General features: G+C 45.8%; 1 protein-coding gene across 3 annotated transcripts in view; it reads right to left on the bottom strand.

The window, feature by feature from the left end:
• LOC311042419 (receptor-type tyrosine-protein phosphatase U-like) overlaps positions 1-16,741 on the bottom strand; it is a 191,648-nt gene that overhangs the window by 79,833 nt on the left and 95,074 nt on the right. For all 3 annotated transcript variants that reach the window (XM_084053137.1, XM_084053138.1, XM_084053139.1), the window contains exons 5-7: positions 16,700-16,741; positions 11,878-12,052; positions 9,190-9,483 (exon numbers count right to left, since the gene is read on the bottom strand). The exon at positions 16,700-16,741 is cut by the window's right edge and continues 74 nt beyond it. In XM_084053137.1, coding sequence (XP_083909263.1) covers positions 9,190-9,483; positions 11,878-12,052; positions 16,700-16,741 — 511 coding nt within the window. The remainder of the gene's footprint in view (positions 1-9,189; positions 9,484-11,877; positions 12,053-16,699) is intronic.

The raw sequence follows: 16,741 nt of genomic DNA, 5'->3' as shown, positions 1-16,741 counted from the left end.
CGCACGCACGCGCACACACACACACACACACACACACACACACACACACACACACACACACACACACACACACACACACACACACACACACACACACACACACACACACACACACACACACACACACACACACACACACACACACACATACACACACACACACACACACACTCTACCCTGGGCTCTTACCCTTCCCTGAGCTCTCAACCTCTTAAGTGAAATTCCATAACAGCAGCATGCAAGCCAGTCCTCTGCAGTTACCCACTGTCTGTCTGGCATCTCATTCTGGGCAGAAACATGAGCAGGGCATCGGTCTGCGTCCACTGCAGACCAAAGCCATGGCAGACGAATGGACGGGCAGGTAATCAGTATACTGGTAGGCAAAGCAGGAAATAACAATTGTTTAGTGTGACTGGGGGTGCAATTGATAGTCTGCACGGTTCGAGAGCCGAACAGAGCCGGGCATTTAACCACAGAGCCGATGAAAGCACCGCCACAGAGGGCACAGTGTGTTCATTGTGGGTTTTCTCAAACTGGCTCCCCTTTGCCTAGTCTGTTAGTCTGTATGCCACACGCCCCCCCCCCCCCCCCCCCCCCCGTCGTTTATTAGGAGGTATTTTCTATACGGCTCAGTGACCCACCAGCAGCACCAGCAGCAGCAGGTGGAAGTCCATTAATGCAGTTTGGGGACCACCTGCAGCAACCAGCTCTCCTCTCCTCTGTGATTTACTGGAGGAGCTTCAAGCTGCGTTAACATGGCCTGCTGATAATCACAGCGATGGCTCATCAAGCACACCTGGACGGCCATCAGAGCCGGGCGGGCGGCGGCCATGTCCACATTTACAGCCATTAGTTTTAAAACATATGAGGACACGCCTCCTCTACTCCTCACGCCCATGTATGGCACAGTTGGCATGGCGACACAGAGGAGAAAGGGGAGGAGGAGGAGGAGGAGGGGTGTGGGAGCAGAGAATATGAGTCTCCAGACCATTAAGCATCATGGTCGCTCACAGCAGGACATCTCAGGCTCTTCTGGAGGCTGTATTGTTTCCTATAGGATGTGTGGGGGAGCGGAGAGATTATTTGTGTTTGTTAGCTATAAATGGACTGCATTTATATAGCATGTTTCTCCAAAGCGCTTTACAATGTATTGCACATTCACACACAGACGTCGGAGGAAACCATGCAAGGCACCAACATGCTCATCAGTAGCGATTAGGGGTTCAGTGTCTTGTTCAAGGACATTTCGACACACTGGCTGCTCTACTTGGCCGTTCGTCAGCGAGCAAGCTGCTAGGTTGAGCGAGTGGCCACGGCCACCGGCCGATGGCCGCACGCGTCGCCTGAGTTGGCACGCCGTGGTGGACGGAGTCATTTATCTACACGTCTCAGAAAATCACAAGCCCAGTCCTCCCTAACCATCCTATAGGGAAAACAATATGCCTTCTGGAGAGGAAGCTTGTTGGTCTTCACCGACAGTGAGAGGGTCCAAGAATCCCTTCTGTTCACTGTGCTAATTACTGCCTCCCCAAGATCTCCACAGCAACCCGAGCGACTTATTCGTGGTGTTTTAAAGCTAATCAGAGTGGGGGTCGGTGGGGGGGGGGGGGTGTACACCAGATGGTCAGGAGGGCAGGCAGGGTCGCAGTGGCTCTGGGAGCCAGCTGGTGATTAGAGTCTCCTGGAGAGTGGAGAAGGTGAGACACAGCGGATGGAGGAAGTTTGCAATTTAAGGACATCACTAAGAGCAGGAAACATCACGTCACCAAGCTGAAGACCACCAGCACTGACCAAAGCAACCACACCAACTGTGTGATGGTCCAATGGTCCACCTTCACACCCTGACAAGAATATCATTCTAAGGGACACACTAAATTTGTGTTTCTTTTTGCATAAACAATAAAGTGTTAAGATAATAATGATGAATATTGTCACAGATTCAAATCATTTAGCAGCTTAAAATCCAAAATATTGTTATTGTATTCAGCTTTCCAAATAAACAACAACAATTGTACTTGCTTCATTCAGACGAAGTTGCAACACAAAACAAGCTTAATTACGATCACTTCAGTCGCTCAGAGCCTTCTCATCGTCTAGGAATAAAAATATACAAGACGCTCCTCTGTAGCTTGTACTGCATCAAAACACCCTGTTTAACAGCCCAGAGAGTGTGGTAATATACAGTATTTCCTTATTTATCCTATAATACATTGCTAAACCCAAAACCCAAAAACAAACCCTGCCACTGTGTGGGAATAAACACAAAAACAACATATCAATGTCACTAACAACACACGCCACAACGCGCAAAATGCCTACGCGCAGTCTGTAGGCCACTTCACACTGCTCAGCACACATCTGCCCCCTCGAAGCATAATAGACAGGAGGGATTTCAGAAAAAAGGCCTTCTATAAGGAGGTTAGAGGCATTTGGGGGTAAAAGTTGGGAACAAGGCCATTTTACATAATTCAAGGGTGCTGAATCAGAAAAACACGGTTCCCAAGCAAAATTCTTAGTGCTTAACCTCCTAATTTGCATATCAAAATGGCTGCCGATTTTGAAGTATTTCTTAAATAACTCTATAACAAAGCAATCAAATCTGACAAATAAAGTGTATATATTTATATTCTGAGGGTCAGACAATGTGTGGAAGGTATTTATAATGTAATATATGTAAATAAATGTAAATAATGTAAATAAATATGCAAATTAGAGGCCACTATTACAGAAAACGGTTTCATACTTAAAGTGATTCATCCGCATCCCCCTTATTTTATTTTATTTCTACTTATCTGTATTTTTACCATCCTTAAGACATCTAAAATACATATTTAGATCATGGAAAAATCCTGGTACATTTGGCCCCTGATGACCAAAAAATAAATTGCCCCCATGTATAACTCACCCCCAGAATGAGTTAGAGCCACAGAACTGGTACTGATAACTGAACACAAACTACTTTCAACACAACTATATAGAGTGGGATGGGGATGGCTATAGGTACACTTAGACGGCCAACAGGGACTAGCTGAAATGTATTAAGCCCCGCCCCTCTGTGTTCCTATTGGCTGGGCTTTAAACAGCCATAACTCCAATTCCCAGCATCGAAAACCTATGAAACTTCCTAGATGCGCTTAGACGGCCAACAGGGAAAGGCTGAAATTGTTTAAGCTATGTAGCCTAACTTTTCAGTTGATTGCCATACAGGCTTGTGTCCCCCCCCCACCCCCGATGGGCCCTGCCTAGTACAGCCTAGTCCAGCCTATTACTGCCTAGTCCTAGGACTAGGCTAGACCTGGGTGTACTAGGCTTTACTGTACTAGACTCTGCTGGGCTCTAATAGTCTGTTTTCAGCTCTAGCAGGCTTTGCTAGGCTGTACTTGGCTTTATTAGGCTATAGAAGGCAGTACTTTACTTTGGCCTACACATGTTCATGCAAAACTATTGGTGGTGCACACACAAACTATTGCCCGTGTACACAGTGGTTAATCCCAATGGTCTGAGTATCTACAGGGCTGACAAGGGACTAGCACAGCCTAGTTCAACCTAATAGAGCCTAGTACAACCTAGTCTTAACTAGTCCAGTCTGTTCCATGCTAGTATAGCCTATATCGCCGTCCCCTAGTCTGTTCCATCAAAAGGCTGGACTAGGCTAGACCTGGGTGTACTAGGCTTTGATGTTGTAGTCTCTACTGGTCTCTAATAGACTGTTTTAAATTCCAGTAGGCTGTGCTGGTCTGTACAATGCTATATTAGGCTGTACAAGGCAGATCTGTACTATGGTCTACAAAGGTTCATGCAAAACTATTGATCGTGCACACACAAGCTATTGCCCGTGTTCACAGTGGTTAGTCCCAATGGTCTGAGTATCTACAGGGCTGACAAGAGCCTAGCACAGCCTAATAGAGCCTAGTATAGTCTAGTACATCCTAATCTATCCTAGTCCAGCCTTATCAGTCCTAGCATAGCCTTGTACCCCCTCCCCTATTCTGTTCTCCCAAAAGGCTGGACTAGTCATGGGTGTACTACTGTAGGTTGTACTATACTAGACTCTACTGGTCTATAATAGGCTGTTTTAAGCTCTAGTAGGCTGTGCTAGGCTGTACTAGGCTCTATTAGGCTGTGCAAGGCAGATCTGTACTATGGTCTACAAAGGTTCATGCAAAACTATTGCTCGTGCACACACAAGCTATGGCCTGTGTACACAGTGGTTAGTCCCTATGGTCTGAGTATCTACAGGGCTGACAAGAGCATAGTACAGCCTAATATAGCCTATTAGAGTCTAGTACAGCCTAGTACAGCCTCATCTATCCTAGTCCAGCCTTATCAGTCCTAGCATAGCCTGGTACCCCCTCCCCTATTATGTTCTCCCACCAGGCTGGACTAGGCTAGACCTGGGTGTACTAGGTTTTACTGTACTAGTCTCTGCTGGGCTCTAATGGTCTGCTTTCAGCTCTAGCAGCCGTTGCTAGGCTTTACTGGGCTCTATTAGGCTATAGAAGGCAGTACTTTACTTTGGCCTACATATGTTCATGCAAAACTATTTCTTGTGCACACACAAGCTATTGCCCGTGTACACAGTGGTTAGTCCCTATGGGTTGAGGATCTACAGGGCGGACAAGAGCCTAGTACAGCCTAATAGAGCCTATTAGAGTCTAGTACAGCCTATTACAACCTAGTCTAGCCTAGTCCGGCCTGTTCCATGCTAGTATAGCCTATACCACCCTCCCCTAGTCTGTTCTCCCAAAAGGCTGGACTAGTCTTGGATGTACTAGGCTGTACAGTACTAGACTCTACTGGTCTCCAATAGGCTTTTTAGCGGCTCTAGCCGCTCTATACCTGACTTTGTCTGTGTGCGTCAACGTTCTGATTGGTCAGGTGCGTCAACAAAGTGATTGGTCAAGCTTCACGCGACACATGGCTATAAACACATTATAAACACATATCAATGACAAAATGTATCAAAGGCGCCACTACCTTCACACAGGGTGTGATTTTTTAATCTCTAGTAGGCTTTGCTAGGCTGTACTAGGCTATATTAGGCTGTACAAGGCAGATCTGTACTATGGTCTACAAAGGTTCATGCAAAACTATTGCTCGTGCACACACAAGCTATGGCCTGTGTACACAGTGGTTAGTCCCTATGGTCTGAGTATCTACAGGGCTGACAAGGGACTAGTAAAGCCTAATAGAGAGTATTAGAGTCTAGTACAACCTACTCTAGCCTAGTCCAACCTGTTCCATGCTAGTATAGCCTATAGAAATGATTTCATGTGCATGCCATAAGCAATGCACAACACGTCGTTGCAAATGCCGGAAATCTGGGTTACGATGCACAGCCATGTGTGCATGTCAGCAACGGAGTGATGATCAACCTCCTTGTATGAATGTGGTCTAGTGTCTAGACTTTCGTTCAACAATGGCCAATACAGTATCTTTAGAGTACTAAACCGTTATCTGTTATGGGGGCCGCTATTTTGCATATTTCGGAGTAGGCTGATTATTATATTATATTATTATATTATCATATTATATTACTTACAAATTCTTTACTCACATTGTAGAAAATGTATATAGACACTTCATTTGTCAATTTTGCTTGCCTGGCCACAGAGTTATTGAAGATAAAGGTGCGAATTTGCCAATTTGGCAGCCATTCAAATATGCAGATTAGAAGGTCAAAAACTAAACATTTAGCATGGGGAAAAAGTATGTATTTTAGATGTCCTAAGGATGGCAAAAATACAGATAATTAGGAACAAAATAAGGGGGATGCACCTTTTGCACCGTTTGAGTACTACGGTACATAATTTTATGTAATGGTGGCCTCTAATTTGCATATTTATTTACATTTATTACATTACAAATATCTTCCACACATTGTATGACCCTCAGAACATAAATATATACACTTTATTTGTCAGATTTGCTTGCTTTGTTATAGAGTTGTTTAAGAAATACTTCAAAATCGGCAGCCATTTTGATATGCAAATTAGGAGGTTAAGCACTAAGAATTTTGCTTGGGAACCGTGTTTTTCTGATTCAGCACCCTTGAATTATGTAAAATGGCCTGGTTCCCGACTTTTACCCCCAAATGCCTCTAACAATCACATATTTCAGAAATCCCACCGGTCTATAATTAATTGCGGCCAACACAAACTCACAACATTACGGTCGGCCATGTTGTTCCTTAGCGTCATCGCCAAACACCGCCCAGCGACACCCAAACCGCGAGGCGGACCAAATTTCGTGTACACCATTTGTGTTACCTTTTATTTCCTCCGAGGTGGAAACTGGAAAGACTGGTGATGCGAGGTTAGTTCCCTTTAGCTCTCAGCACGCTGTGTGTGTGTGTGTGTGTGTGTGTGTGTGTGTGTGTGTGTGGACTACTGCACGCTTTTGTGGGTCTTTGCGAAATCCCGAAGTGGAGTTTATTGGTCATTGGAACGGTGATGCACGTCACCCCTTTGTCAAGTGGGTATTTTCAAACCCTGGAATGGATTTAGGGGAGCATCATAGTGTTTGTGTTGGAGCGCCTCAGTGCGGCTGCAGAGTTCATGTGCAACCTCTTGCATGCGATGTTTCGCGGGGGTCCAAAAGGGTCCGCGATGTTTGGCGGGGGTCCCGACACTCCCAGGGGACCCGGGGGTCCCCCATATTGAATATCAGTGTTGCCACATTTGCGCCAGAAACAAGCAAACACCTTCATGAAAAAAAAAAAAACAGCCGAAGGGGTCCGCCATGTTCCAGGGGGGTCCCAACACTCCCAGGGGGTCCGCGGACCCCCACGTAAAAAAATATATATAAACATTTTTTTTCAATTTTTTTTTTTTACTTTTGGAAAGTTCTATCCCACCATTTTGGTACCCCAAAATAAGCGCGCCATCACAGCCCTAGAGCCCCGTGCGCGGCTGGGGTCGAGGGGGGCGTAGCCCCCCGAGACTCTAGTATTTATACAATTTATGTTATATTATATCTTTAAAAACCTGACTTCTGTAACTTTCGTCTGAGTCGTACCGGCAGACTATAAGCAATTTCCATACATTGTAAATCATCCTGCACTTCTCATATATTTGCTCTGTCTGTCTGTCTGTCTGTCTGTCTGTCTGTCTGTCTGTCTGTCTGTCTCTTCTCTCTCTCTATTGTGATTTTGTGTGTGTGTGGAGTGAGTGCAGGGTGGTGGTGGGTGCCTCTCTTTCTCTCTCTCCCTCTCTTTCTCTCTCTCCCCCTCTCTCTCTCTCTCTCTCTCTCTCTCTCTCTCTCTCTCTATTGTGATTTTGGGGGTGTGTGGAGTGAGTGCAGGGTGGTGGTGGGTGCCTCTCTCTCTCTCTCTCTCTCGTGATTTTGGGGGTGTGTGGAGTGAGTGCAGGGTGGTGGTGCTGCTAGTGCTGGGTGTAGCTGTAGGGAGAGGAGAGTCTCTGTAATATGTCACCAGAGAGGAGAGTACTGTAGCTTTAATACGTCACCAGAGAGGAGAGGAGAGTCTCTTTAATGTCACCAGAGATGAGAGTAGCTTTAATATGTCACCAGAGAGGAGAGTAGCTTTAATATGTCACCAGAGAGGGCTGTGAGGGCTTGGGTGGAGCAGGGTGGGGAGGGATGTGAGGGATGGTGGGCTGGAGACCATCGACCATACAAAAACTGATGACCATGGAAGACATACAGTAGGAACAGGCCTTTGGCTAATAGGAGACTTCTCCATTGTCTTGGCCCTGGTTGTGTGGGTGCGTGTGTGGCATACAGTGCTCTGTTCTTCCTGTGGTTTCTGAGCACGGGTAGTAAGAACACTGATTCACTGATTGTTGCAAGAAATGCATTTAAAAAACGTTTTGATTTTTTTCAATGACATGAGGTTCAACTCGTGGAGCTCTGACTGATAACTTACAAAACATCAAGATGGCAGAGAGAGAGAGAATCTTAGTAATGTATGTACAGTAGGTGATGGACAGTCAATGCATAGTGTTATATGTACTGTATAGTCAACCTTCTTTGATTAGTCTAAGTGTGTTTGTTCTAGTTCATGTGTGTCAGTATGTACTGGTGACTCTGCACCGGTGTCACTAAAATAAATTCCTGTGAAATTACAAGCTATAATCTAACTAACCAGCCAGCTGTTATCTGTTAAATTAGCATCAAACCAATGCTGCCACATTTGCAATGGTGGTAAATCCCTTCCTCTCGTCTTCCTCCAGAGTTCACAAAGCACTGCATGCTGATAGTGAGTGTGTCTTTTTCCTTTGAGATAAGTGCATGAGAAGAAGACCCGATCAGTTCCAGTGTGTGATTGAATGTGTTTGTTCCTAGCAGATCCTTGCTACAGATGCAGTGTCATAGTGAAAGACTGTGACAGAAGTGTGAGCGTCTGGCTGTCAGGGAGGCATCATGGGAAAAGAATATAAAGACATCCTTTATGGGACGATTTAGCCAGGCAGAATGAAGCTGTCCCTCTGGTACGCTCTTAATCTGTCAATAACAAACTTAACTGAGAGTGAAAACTAAAAGAAATCATGTCATTGTTCAACAAGAAATGACAAAGTCATAATATACCAGCTTGCGGGAGGCTTTTTCTGCCCCAATCTGCAGCACAAAATGTAAAAGTTGTCTTTAAAATAAAATCTCAGCCATTCCAATGGGGGGGGAGAGAGAGAGAGAGAGAGAGAGAGAGAGAGAGAGAGAGAGAGAGAGAGAGAGAGAGAGAGAGAGAGAGAGAGAGAGAGAGAGGCCTCCTTAACATTCCATTCAAGCAGGTCTTTTGTTTGCACAGCTAATGGCCCTAAGGCTTGCTGCATGGGGGGGGGGGGGGGGCGTTCAGAGTATGGGAAATGGGAAAGTATCCCCATTGGCTTAAAGGACAGCCAATCACGCAAATGTGTCGAATGCAAATCAAATGTGTCGAATGCAAATCTGTAATGTGTTGAAAGTTGGTCTGTCTCTCCCTAGACCAGCTTTGCAAGCTGGTAAAAATGAAATGAATATGGCTGAAAAAGTGTCACATCAGATACTTTCCAAACGCACACGTAAAAGGTGTGAAAGTATCTGATGAGGCACATTTTGCAGCCATCTTTATTTGTGAACAACGGTGCGATCTAACATGGTTGGCAGTAAAATGCTGTGTCCTTGATACATAATGACCCGTAGCAGCGTATTTCCCAGCTCAGGTGCACAGCGTCTCGGGGTCTGCGACCTCACCTGCACACTTGGTCCTGCTAACGAGCGGTGGTCCGGGCGGTCCCGCGCCCCCCTCCCCGGGCCGGGTCAGCAGCACGCTGATGTGGTACTCCGTGTCCGGGTCCAGGTGCCAGAGCTTGTAGGTGACCATGTTGACGGCATGAACCTCCGACCACGGGGACTGGCTGGCGCGATACTCGATCTCCTTTCTGATAATGGGGCCGTCTCCCAGGATGGAGTTGGTGTTGAGCTGGATGATCAGGTAGGTGGAGCCGGCGCGCAGCAGCTGGGGTGGAGCTATGGGAGATGGGGGCACTGGGAAAGAGGAAACATGAAAGTCAAGGTTTTAATTTCACCGTGTTGATACACAACTGGTACAAAGCAAAACACACATACTGTATGGATCAACAGAACTCATGGCACTGCTGTACTGTACAAGATCCACAGAGGCAAACGTTTGATATTAATGTAACTAATTAATGTGATATTAATGTAACTAATTAATGTGATATTAATGTAACTAATCAGCTCTGAGGGAAAGCAGTTCCTGCCGTCATAAAAGCCCCTGGAGACCCTGTGTGTTCCCTGTGACTGCAGAATGCCAGCAGGTCAACAGTTCACATAACTGACTGCTCACAGCTATTAAAAAGCCATTAACAACAGCACATACATCTCACAAAAGGAACAAGTGTAGGAAAAAAAACAACAGGCATATGGCGCTAGTGCGAGAAGTTTACGAACAACAGCGCTGGTTAACCCGATCCATATGCATCGCATACGCACATCTGACGCTCCCAACGGCTTCAAACAGGAAGCCGCTGTGATGAAAGAAGGGCCCCTGCGTTGCTGTGAGGAGTCATTTCAGAACCCACCAGCAGAATGTCAGTTAGCAGGAGACTGGAGCCACTGAACAATGACACAGACAGGAGACGCAGGAGAAAACCAGGACGAAGAGCCAGAACAAGATCAGACTGTAGATACACTGACGTCTATTATGGCTGTCTGCTCTGAAGGCCTTCCACATTACCAGCACCTCATCATCTCATGTCTGTCTTTCACTCTACCTCCTCCCATTGACCTGCAGTTCATCTGCAGGCTCCTCCCATTAACCTGCAAGTTTAAAGTCTAAGCTGAGATGTGTGTGAAGTCACTCCACCAGTTACTCACTCGTTTCACTCCAACAGATTCTCACTCTCGTCGTACTATAGTGACGGGTTGGGACAACATCTGACCATAAGTCACCCATTTGACATGATTGGCTTCCCTGTGGCGTCATTCCCGGTAGTCCTGCCCTCCCTGGAATGCGGAAGTGACCTTCACAATACCAAATCGAAATGAGTTGATGCATCCACAAAAAACTAAATTTAATACAGTCAAGCGCACCGTCAGAAGCAGACTTGAGCCCAGTAAGGCACCCCTGTGCAGAGCGGTGTAAATGCACCATTTGAGTTACCGATATGAAGAGAATCGTAAAATCATCACATCCTCGTCAACATGTGACAGGTTAAGTATCGTCAGTCTGTCCCAACTCGTCACTGGTGTGAGAATGCGTTGTCCACTCACATTTCAGGTCCCAATAGTTCAAAGAAATATGCCAGCGGATTCTTTCTCGAGCCATCAGTGCTGATTTAATGACCAATGATCAATGTATTGCATGGTATTCCCTTACTATATTTCTATAACCCCACCCCATCCATCCATCCATTCTTCCATCTTCAACCGTTTATCCGGAATTGGTTCGCGGGTGTAACAGTTCCAACAGAGATTTCAAGTCTTCCTTTCCCGAGCAACATTAGCAACTTCCTCCTGGGGGATCCCGAGGCTTTCCAAGGCCACCATGCAATATACCTATATAATAAAAGATTTCTAGCCTGTCAGATTTATATACAGTAAAGTAGTAAATATACAGGAAAAAAAAGCCTACAAAATGTGCTTAGGATCGATATAGAAAGCACTATAAAGCCGGCAAAATACCTTATGGGAAGAAAAAATGCAATGCTGCTGTCACAACACCGTCACTCGACAGGGTTAGAGTGAGTGCAGCAATGGGACAGGACTCAACATGGTGATATGAAGGAGGGATGTGGGAGTCAAGCCAGTCAAGCTCTTCCAACAAGACAGCAGCCAGTGTGACAAACTCCAGTTTAGCAGAACAAGTATTGCATGGAGCTGTTGGTGGCGGCCACCTGCCGCTCACACAGGATCCCTCTCATACGTCTGGTGGAGAGCGCTTAGAGCGCGAAGAGTTTAGAGCGAACACTGAGTCACCTCTTTTGTTCTTTTCTGTACAACTGTGTGCAGCACACTGAAGAACATGCTCTGAACGATGGTCTACATTTCACTCCAAACTGTTGGGACTGTGTTTGATGCGTTTCATTCCAAATTCCACATTAAATGATGCTCCACCAAGACTAAGGGGAATAGAAAACCTGTTATCAAACAGAATCTCATTTGTTGCTGTGAGAGACAGAGACAGGAGATTGACATGATGGAAAACAGACCATAAGACAATAAAATGATAAATGGAAAGACGGAGAGAGGAAGCAACGACACGGGAGGAAGATGAGGGGAGAGAGAGAGAGAGAGAGAGAGAGAGAGAGAGAGAGAGAGAGAGAGAGAGAGAGAGAGAGAGAGAATGAGAATGTTTGGCTCATGTTGCAGATACATTTTTTTGTGTTATTTATTTTTGTTTTTTATCAGTTTTCTAACCTTTGACGATGAGCTCAGCAAAGTTGGAGACCCCGGAGCCCCTGGAGGACTGGGTGACACAGCGGTAGAGGTCCTGATCCGCCCGCTGCACGCCGTCCAGCTGGAAGGACGCCACAAAGCGCCGGTGACTCAGGTGCTTGACCGACCCTGTCGATGCAACGTCCCCACTGTGACGCTGGAGAGAGAGGACAAGACGGGTCAGAGAAACCAGGACAGACACACACACACACACACACACACACACACACACACACACACACACACACACACACACACACACACACACACACACACACACACACACACACACACAAACAAACACACACACAGAGTTAGACACACACACACACACACACACACACACACACACACACACACACACACACACACACACACACACACACACACACACACACACACACACACACACACACACACACACACACACACACACACACACACACATACACACAGTGTAGTACCTAACTGTGGTACCAATCAATTTCCTGGGGCAGAGAAAAGTCAACCCGCTAACAATGTCACAACATACAGTAAATGCATTTCAATTATCACTATGTGCACCACTTCTTATTTGGCTTGACTGATTAAAAAGGATGACTGTCCAACGTGTGCTATTTAATTAGACAAGCAGGACCATCACTCCCCATTTAATCACCCAAGATTATAATCAGGCAGAGGGGGGGGGGGGGGGGGGGGGGGTGCATGACATGACTGTCATTGCTTACTGGGGCTCATCAACAATGTATCATTGGGCGCTCCGGTAACACAGCGGTAAAGCACCTGCCCACCACCGCAGCATCTAGGGGTTCAAACCACAGCGGTGCAATACGAAGTACGAACACGATCTATACGCAGGGGTGCACATAACTGGTGCGCAGGTGCGCATGCGCACCCAAAATAAAAAATGCGCACCACATCAGGCGACGCGAGGCGCTTTTGCGCACCAACAGCTGGGACAGGAATTTCCAAGCTTTTATTTTTTAGCAAAACTAAAAAATAAAAGCCTGGAGATCGAGGCTAGGAATTTACTTCCTGAAGCCACACTCACACAATCACTCTAAAGCACCCGTCGGCCCCATGTACAGCCATTAGGCGGAGGGGTAGAGATATGACTCGCGTCGCCTCGCATCGCCTCGCATTGCCTGGCTGCGTGCGCGGCTGTTAGAGGCACTCGTCACCGATGATGAACGCACCGTAATGGTGCAAAATATGCCGTGAACGTCCCAATCTGGCGGATAAAATCAGCGCAGCAGCACAGGGCACCAACCTTGGGGGCTTTATGTAACAGCATGAGAAAAAAAAAACGGCGAAAATCGGCGGAATTTAGAAGCAGAGCGTCCTTTTTTTCTCGCCCCCCCCCCCCCCCCCCCGTTGACAAAACTGTCCGGCGGGCACCGTGCTGAACCCCCCCCCCCCCCGTTGACAAAACTGTCCGGGCTGAACCCCCCCCCCCGTTGACAAAACGGGACGGGCGCCATGCGCACCAAGTCACATGTCCAGGTGCTCTTCTGCGTACCAGACCTAAAAAGTTATGTGCACCCCTGTCTATACGAACACAATGGCCGTGTCCGGGCAGAGGAAAGCCAGGTGAGAATGATGATATTTGTCGCTGCAGGTATTCCAACATGCTGCGCTACATCCTCCTGGTGTGGGCTCCTGTATGTCAGGTGACAATAGTAGTGGCAAGCAGTGGGAGGACTTAACTGGCTTAACAACTAAATTGGGAGAAAAAAGGGGTAAAAAAGAATTGGCTAAAAAACAACGGTAGGATGAGGATAATTCATTTTAACAGGTCGTTCATGAAAGTCCTTGCGGTCTTGCTTCCATTGAGAACCTGTGAGCAATTAGGGCTTAAGAGTCTTGCTCAGGGACAAATTTCATTTCATCGACACATATGCTGGCCTGGCCTGGAATCGAACCTGGGGCAACCAGGGCCTCTGGCTCCCTTGGCGGGCTCACTAACCACTCAGCTATGGCCGCCCCTAAACTAATCAAAAAATCTGTCCAGCTAAGTGAGTGTGGCTATTGAACAGAATACAAGGTTCTCAACAAAAGTCTCTACAATATATTGTGTTATTGTACCAAAAACAAAACTAAATGGCCTCATGACTTGGAATTGTGAGCCACATGGTCTCTAATGTATTACAGTTTAGTCCGTTTAATGTGTAGCCTAGCAGACACATAGACAGACGTGGGTTTGGTGCTTTTGGTACAGAGCATAAAAAGGAAATGAAACAGAGAAAATGTCTCTGACACCTCAGAGCAGAGTATATCTCCAGGAGAAAGTAGGGATGACAGAGGCAGAGCGAGAGCGAGAGCGAGAGAGAGAGAGAGAGAGAGAGAGAGAGAGAGAGAGAGAGAGAGAGAGAGGAAAATAGTGGAAGACTCAAGGCAATGCAGTATGGATTCATAGTGCTGTTGAAAAGCTTAGAAACATTCCTCACATTGTTTTTTACACCATTACAAGCAGTAGCATCCTTCACGTCTACAGTCTCAACAGCAGACCTTGAACCTAGAGCATTTGTCTTGTGTTCCGGTCATTATTTTTGTGTGTGAAATGAGCTGGCAATGCATTCCTTTCTCTGGTGGACTCTGTGTCTTACGCTAGCCTATCTCTGTTGATCTTTATCTTGTGTAGATTTTAGTTTTTAGTTTCTTTTTGGGGGGTGGCTTGTAAAGCCACAGACCACATGAACCTCAGCGCCAGCCCTCGTAAACAAACTTTTCACAGACACTGATTAGGCTGAAGCAGACAATCACACGGCTGCACAAAAACACACCAACCCTCAATCATCTCCAGGGCTTGGCCTCCGATGCGTCTCACATAGACTGTCTCCGTTTCTGCCAGTTTCCAATTGCAAAAAAAAACGGAGATGGCAGAAATCAAGGGTAAATGAAATAAGCATGGAGAGCGTGAGGTGTTATGCTAACAATCTGGCTCCAGCTAATTGGCAACGAAACGACAAAACGATCTGTTAACTTGGCAGGAGCCCATGTGCCGAGATTGGACTGCAGCTGGCACTGCGGACACAAACACAAAAAAGATCACAACAAACAACGGCAGCCGAGGCAGGTTGATCGGCGAGAGCGGCCCTGCCAGTCTCTCAAATGTGGGACACAGGCGGAGGACAGATAGCAACATGGACAGAGATGAGAGGCAAGTCACAGCACAGGCAGACCTTGTTTTACAAGACACCTGCATGGCTATGACAGCTAATTACCAGAGGCATCTGTCCTCGTCACTGTGCCGTGACCAAACGGTTTCACATCAACCTCCCTCTGACGCCAACATTCCTGAGCGTTTCAATGGAGGGTGTTATAAGGTACGCCATCCATTATGTGAATCACACATCATCCTGGTTTCAAACAATACAGTAAACCGGCCCCAGGGCCTATAGCGTAATTATCACGTACTGTAGGTGGTCAAAGCCCATGTGAGGCTTGAACGTGTAGCTACTCTGTAATTGCAGCACCAGAAAGAAACCTGAAAAGAAGACCCTGAACTTCAATCTTTCATCAGGGCTGTGAGAAAATAAACTATGTCAGACTACAGAGCACCGTTACCACCAGGGAGAGAGACACCGTAGAGAGACCTTCCTGAGGTATATACTGTATCATTCCAGATGAAAGGAGATGCAGCTAAAACAGGGCCAATGAAGAGAGAGAGAGAGAGAGAGAGAGAGAGAGAGAGAGAGAGAGAGAGAGAGAGAGAGAGAGAGAGAGAAGCTCTATGATCTAATAATCAATGCAGCGTTTCAAAGGCACTAGGGCTGAAGAGGCTCCCAGGCCTCTGTGGCCTTCAGTGCTTTTAGCTTTAAAACACTGTCTGGAATGCTTTATTTAAACACTGACACCTTCTAGGATGCCTGCAAGAAGTGCAAAGACAGAGAATGTTAATTTAAGAAAACCACAGCTTGTGCTGAAAACAGTAAACACACACACACACACACACACACACACACACACACACACACACACACACACACACACACACACACACACACACACACACACACACACACACACACAATTTCATTAAGTGGTTTTGTACAGAAGTAAATGCTCTCAATGTAGGCTAAATAGCCCTTTACTTATGATTCATTACACTTCATCTAAAACCTTAAACCCATTTGGCAGAAGTATTATTTTCTTAACTGGGATTTTAACAAATTCTCTGAAAAATACCATCATCTGCTTTAAAGGTGCTGTATTTATTTTGTGTTGAACTAAGTGTTAATTAAACAGCTCTATATTCTCATAGCAATGATTGCTATGGAGTGTTTGTTCAATAAAATGGACTCCACATTTCTACAGCTCTTTAGTGAACAGAAAATACAATCAGGAGAGAGAACTCATACAAGATACAAGATAAACAAGTGAAATTCAAAGTGATGAAACAATTCAATGAGCAGACAAACTGGAAAACAAGATAAATGATCTTTGTGGGGTTCTCTCTCCTGATTGGAGGAAATGTGCAACCCACCTAAAAGGAATTTTCTGTTTACTATAGAACTAGACATACCAGGATATTGAATACATACTCTATAGCAGTGATTACTATCAGAATATTGAGCTGTAACTTTAGAACAATAAACGTTTTGTTAATTTCTAACCAAGAAATATGAAATTACAGAACATTTTAATTACATGTGATTGATTGGTTTGTCTTTGTTTTGTAAAGGATACATAAAATATATATATTATATTGTACACTATACAATGAAATGAACACTGATGATTTGACAGTGTATAGTTGTACAGTAGACAGTTTACTGTATGAGCTCATGTTTGCACCACTGACCTCCAGCAGGAACTTGTCAGCCTCAGCAGCACGGCCAGCAGC

The sequence above is a fragment of the Gymnoscopelus microlampas genome (genome assembly GCF_963454915.1).
Source record: "Gymnoscopelus microlampas genome assembly, chromosome: 3".
In the NCBI taxonomy this organism is placed as follows: domain Eukaryota; kingdom Metazoa; phylum Chordata; class Actinopteri; order Myctophiformes; family Myctophidae; genus Gymnoscopelus; species Gymnoscopelus microlampas.
The sequence above is the reverse complement of the archived record's forward strand: the minus strand, read 5'-3'. Positions and strand labels throughout refer to the sequence as shown.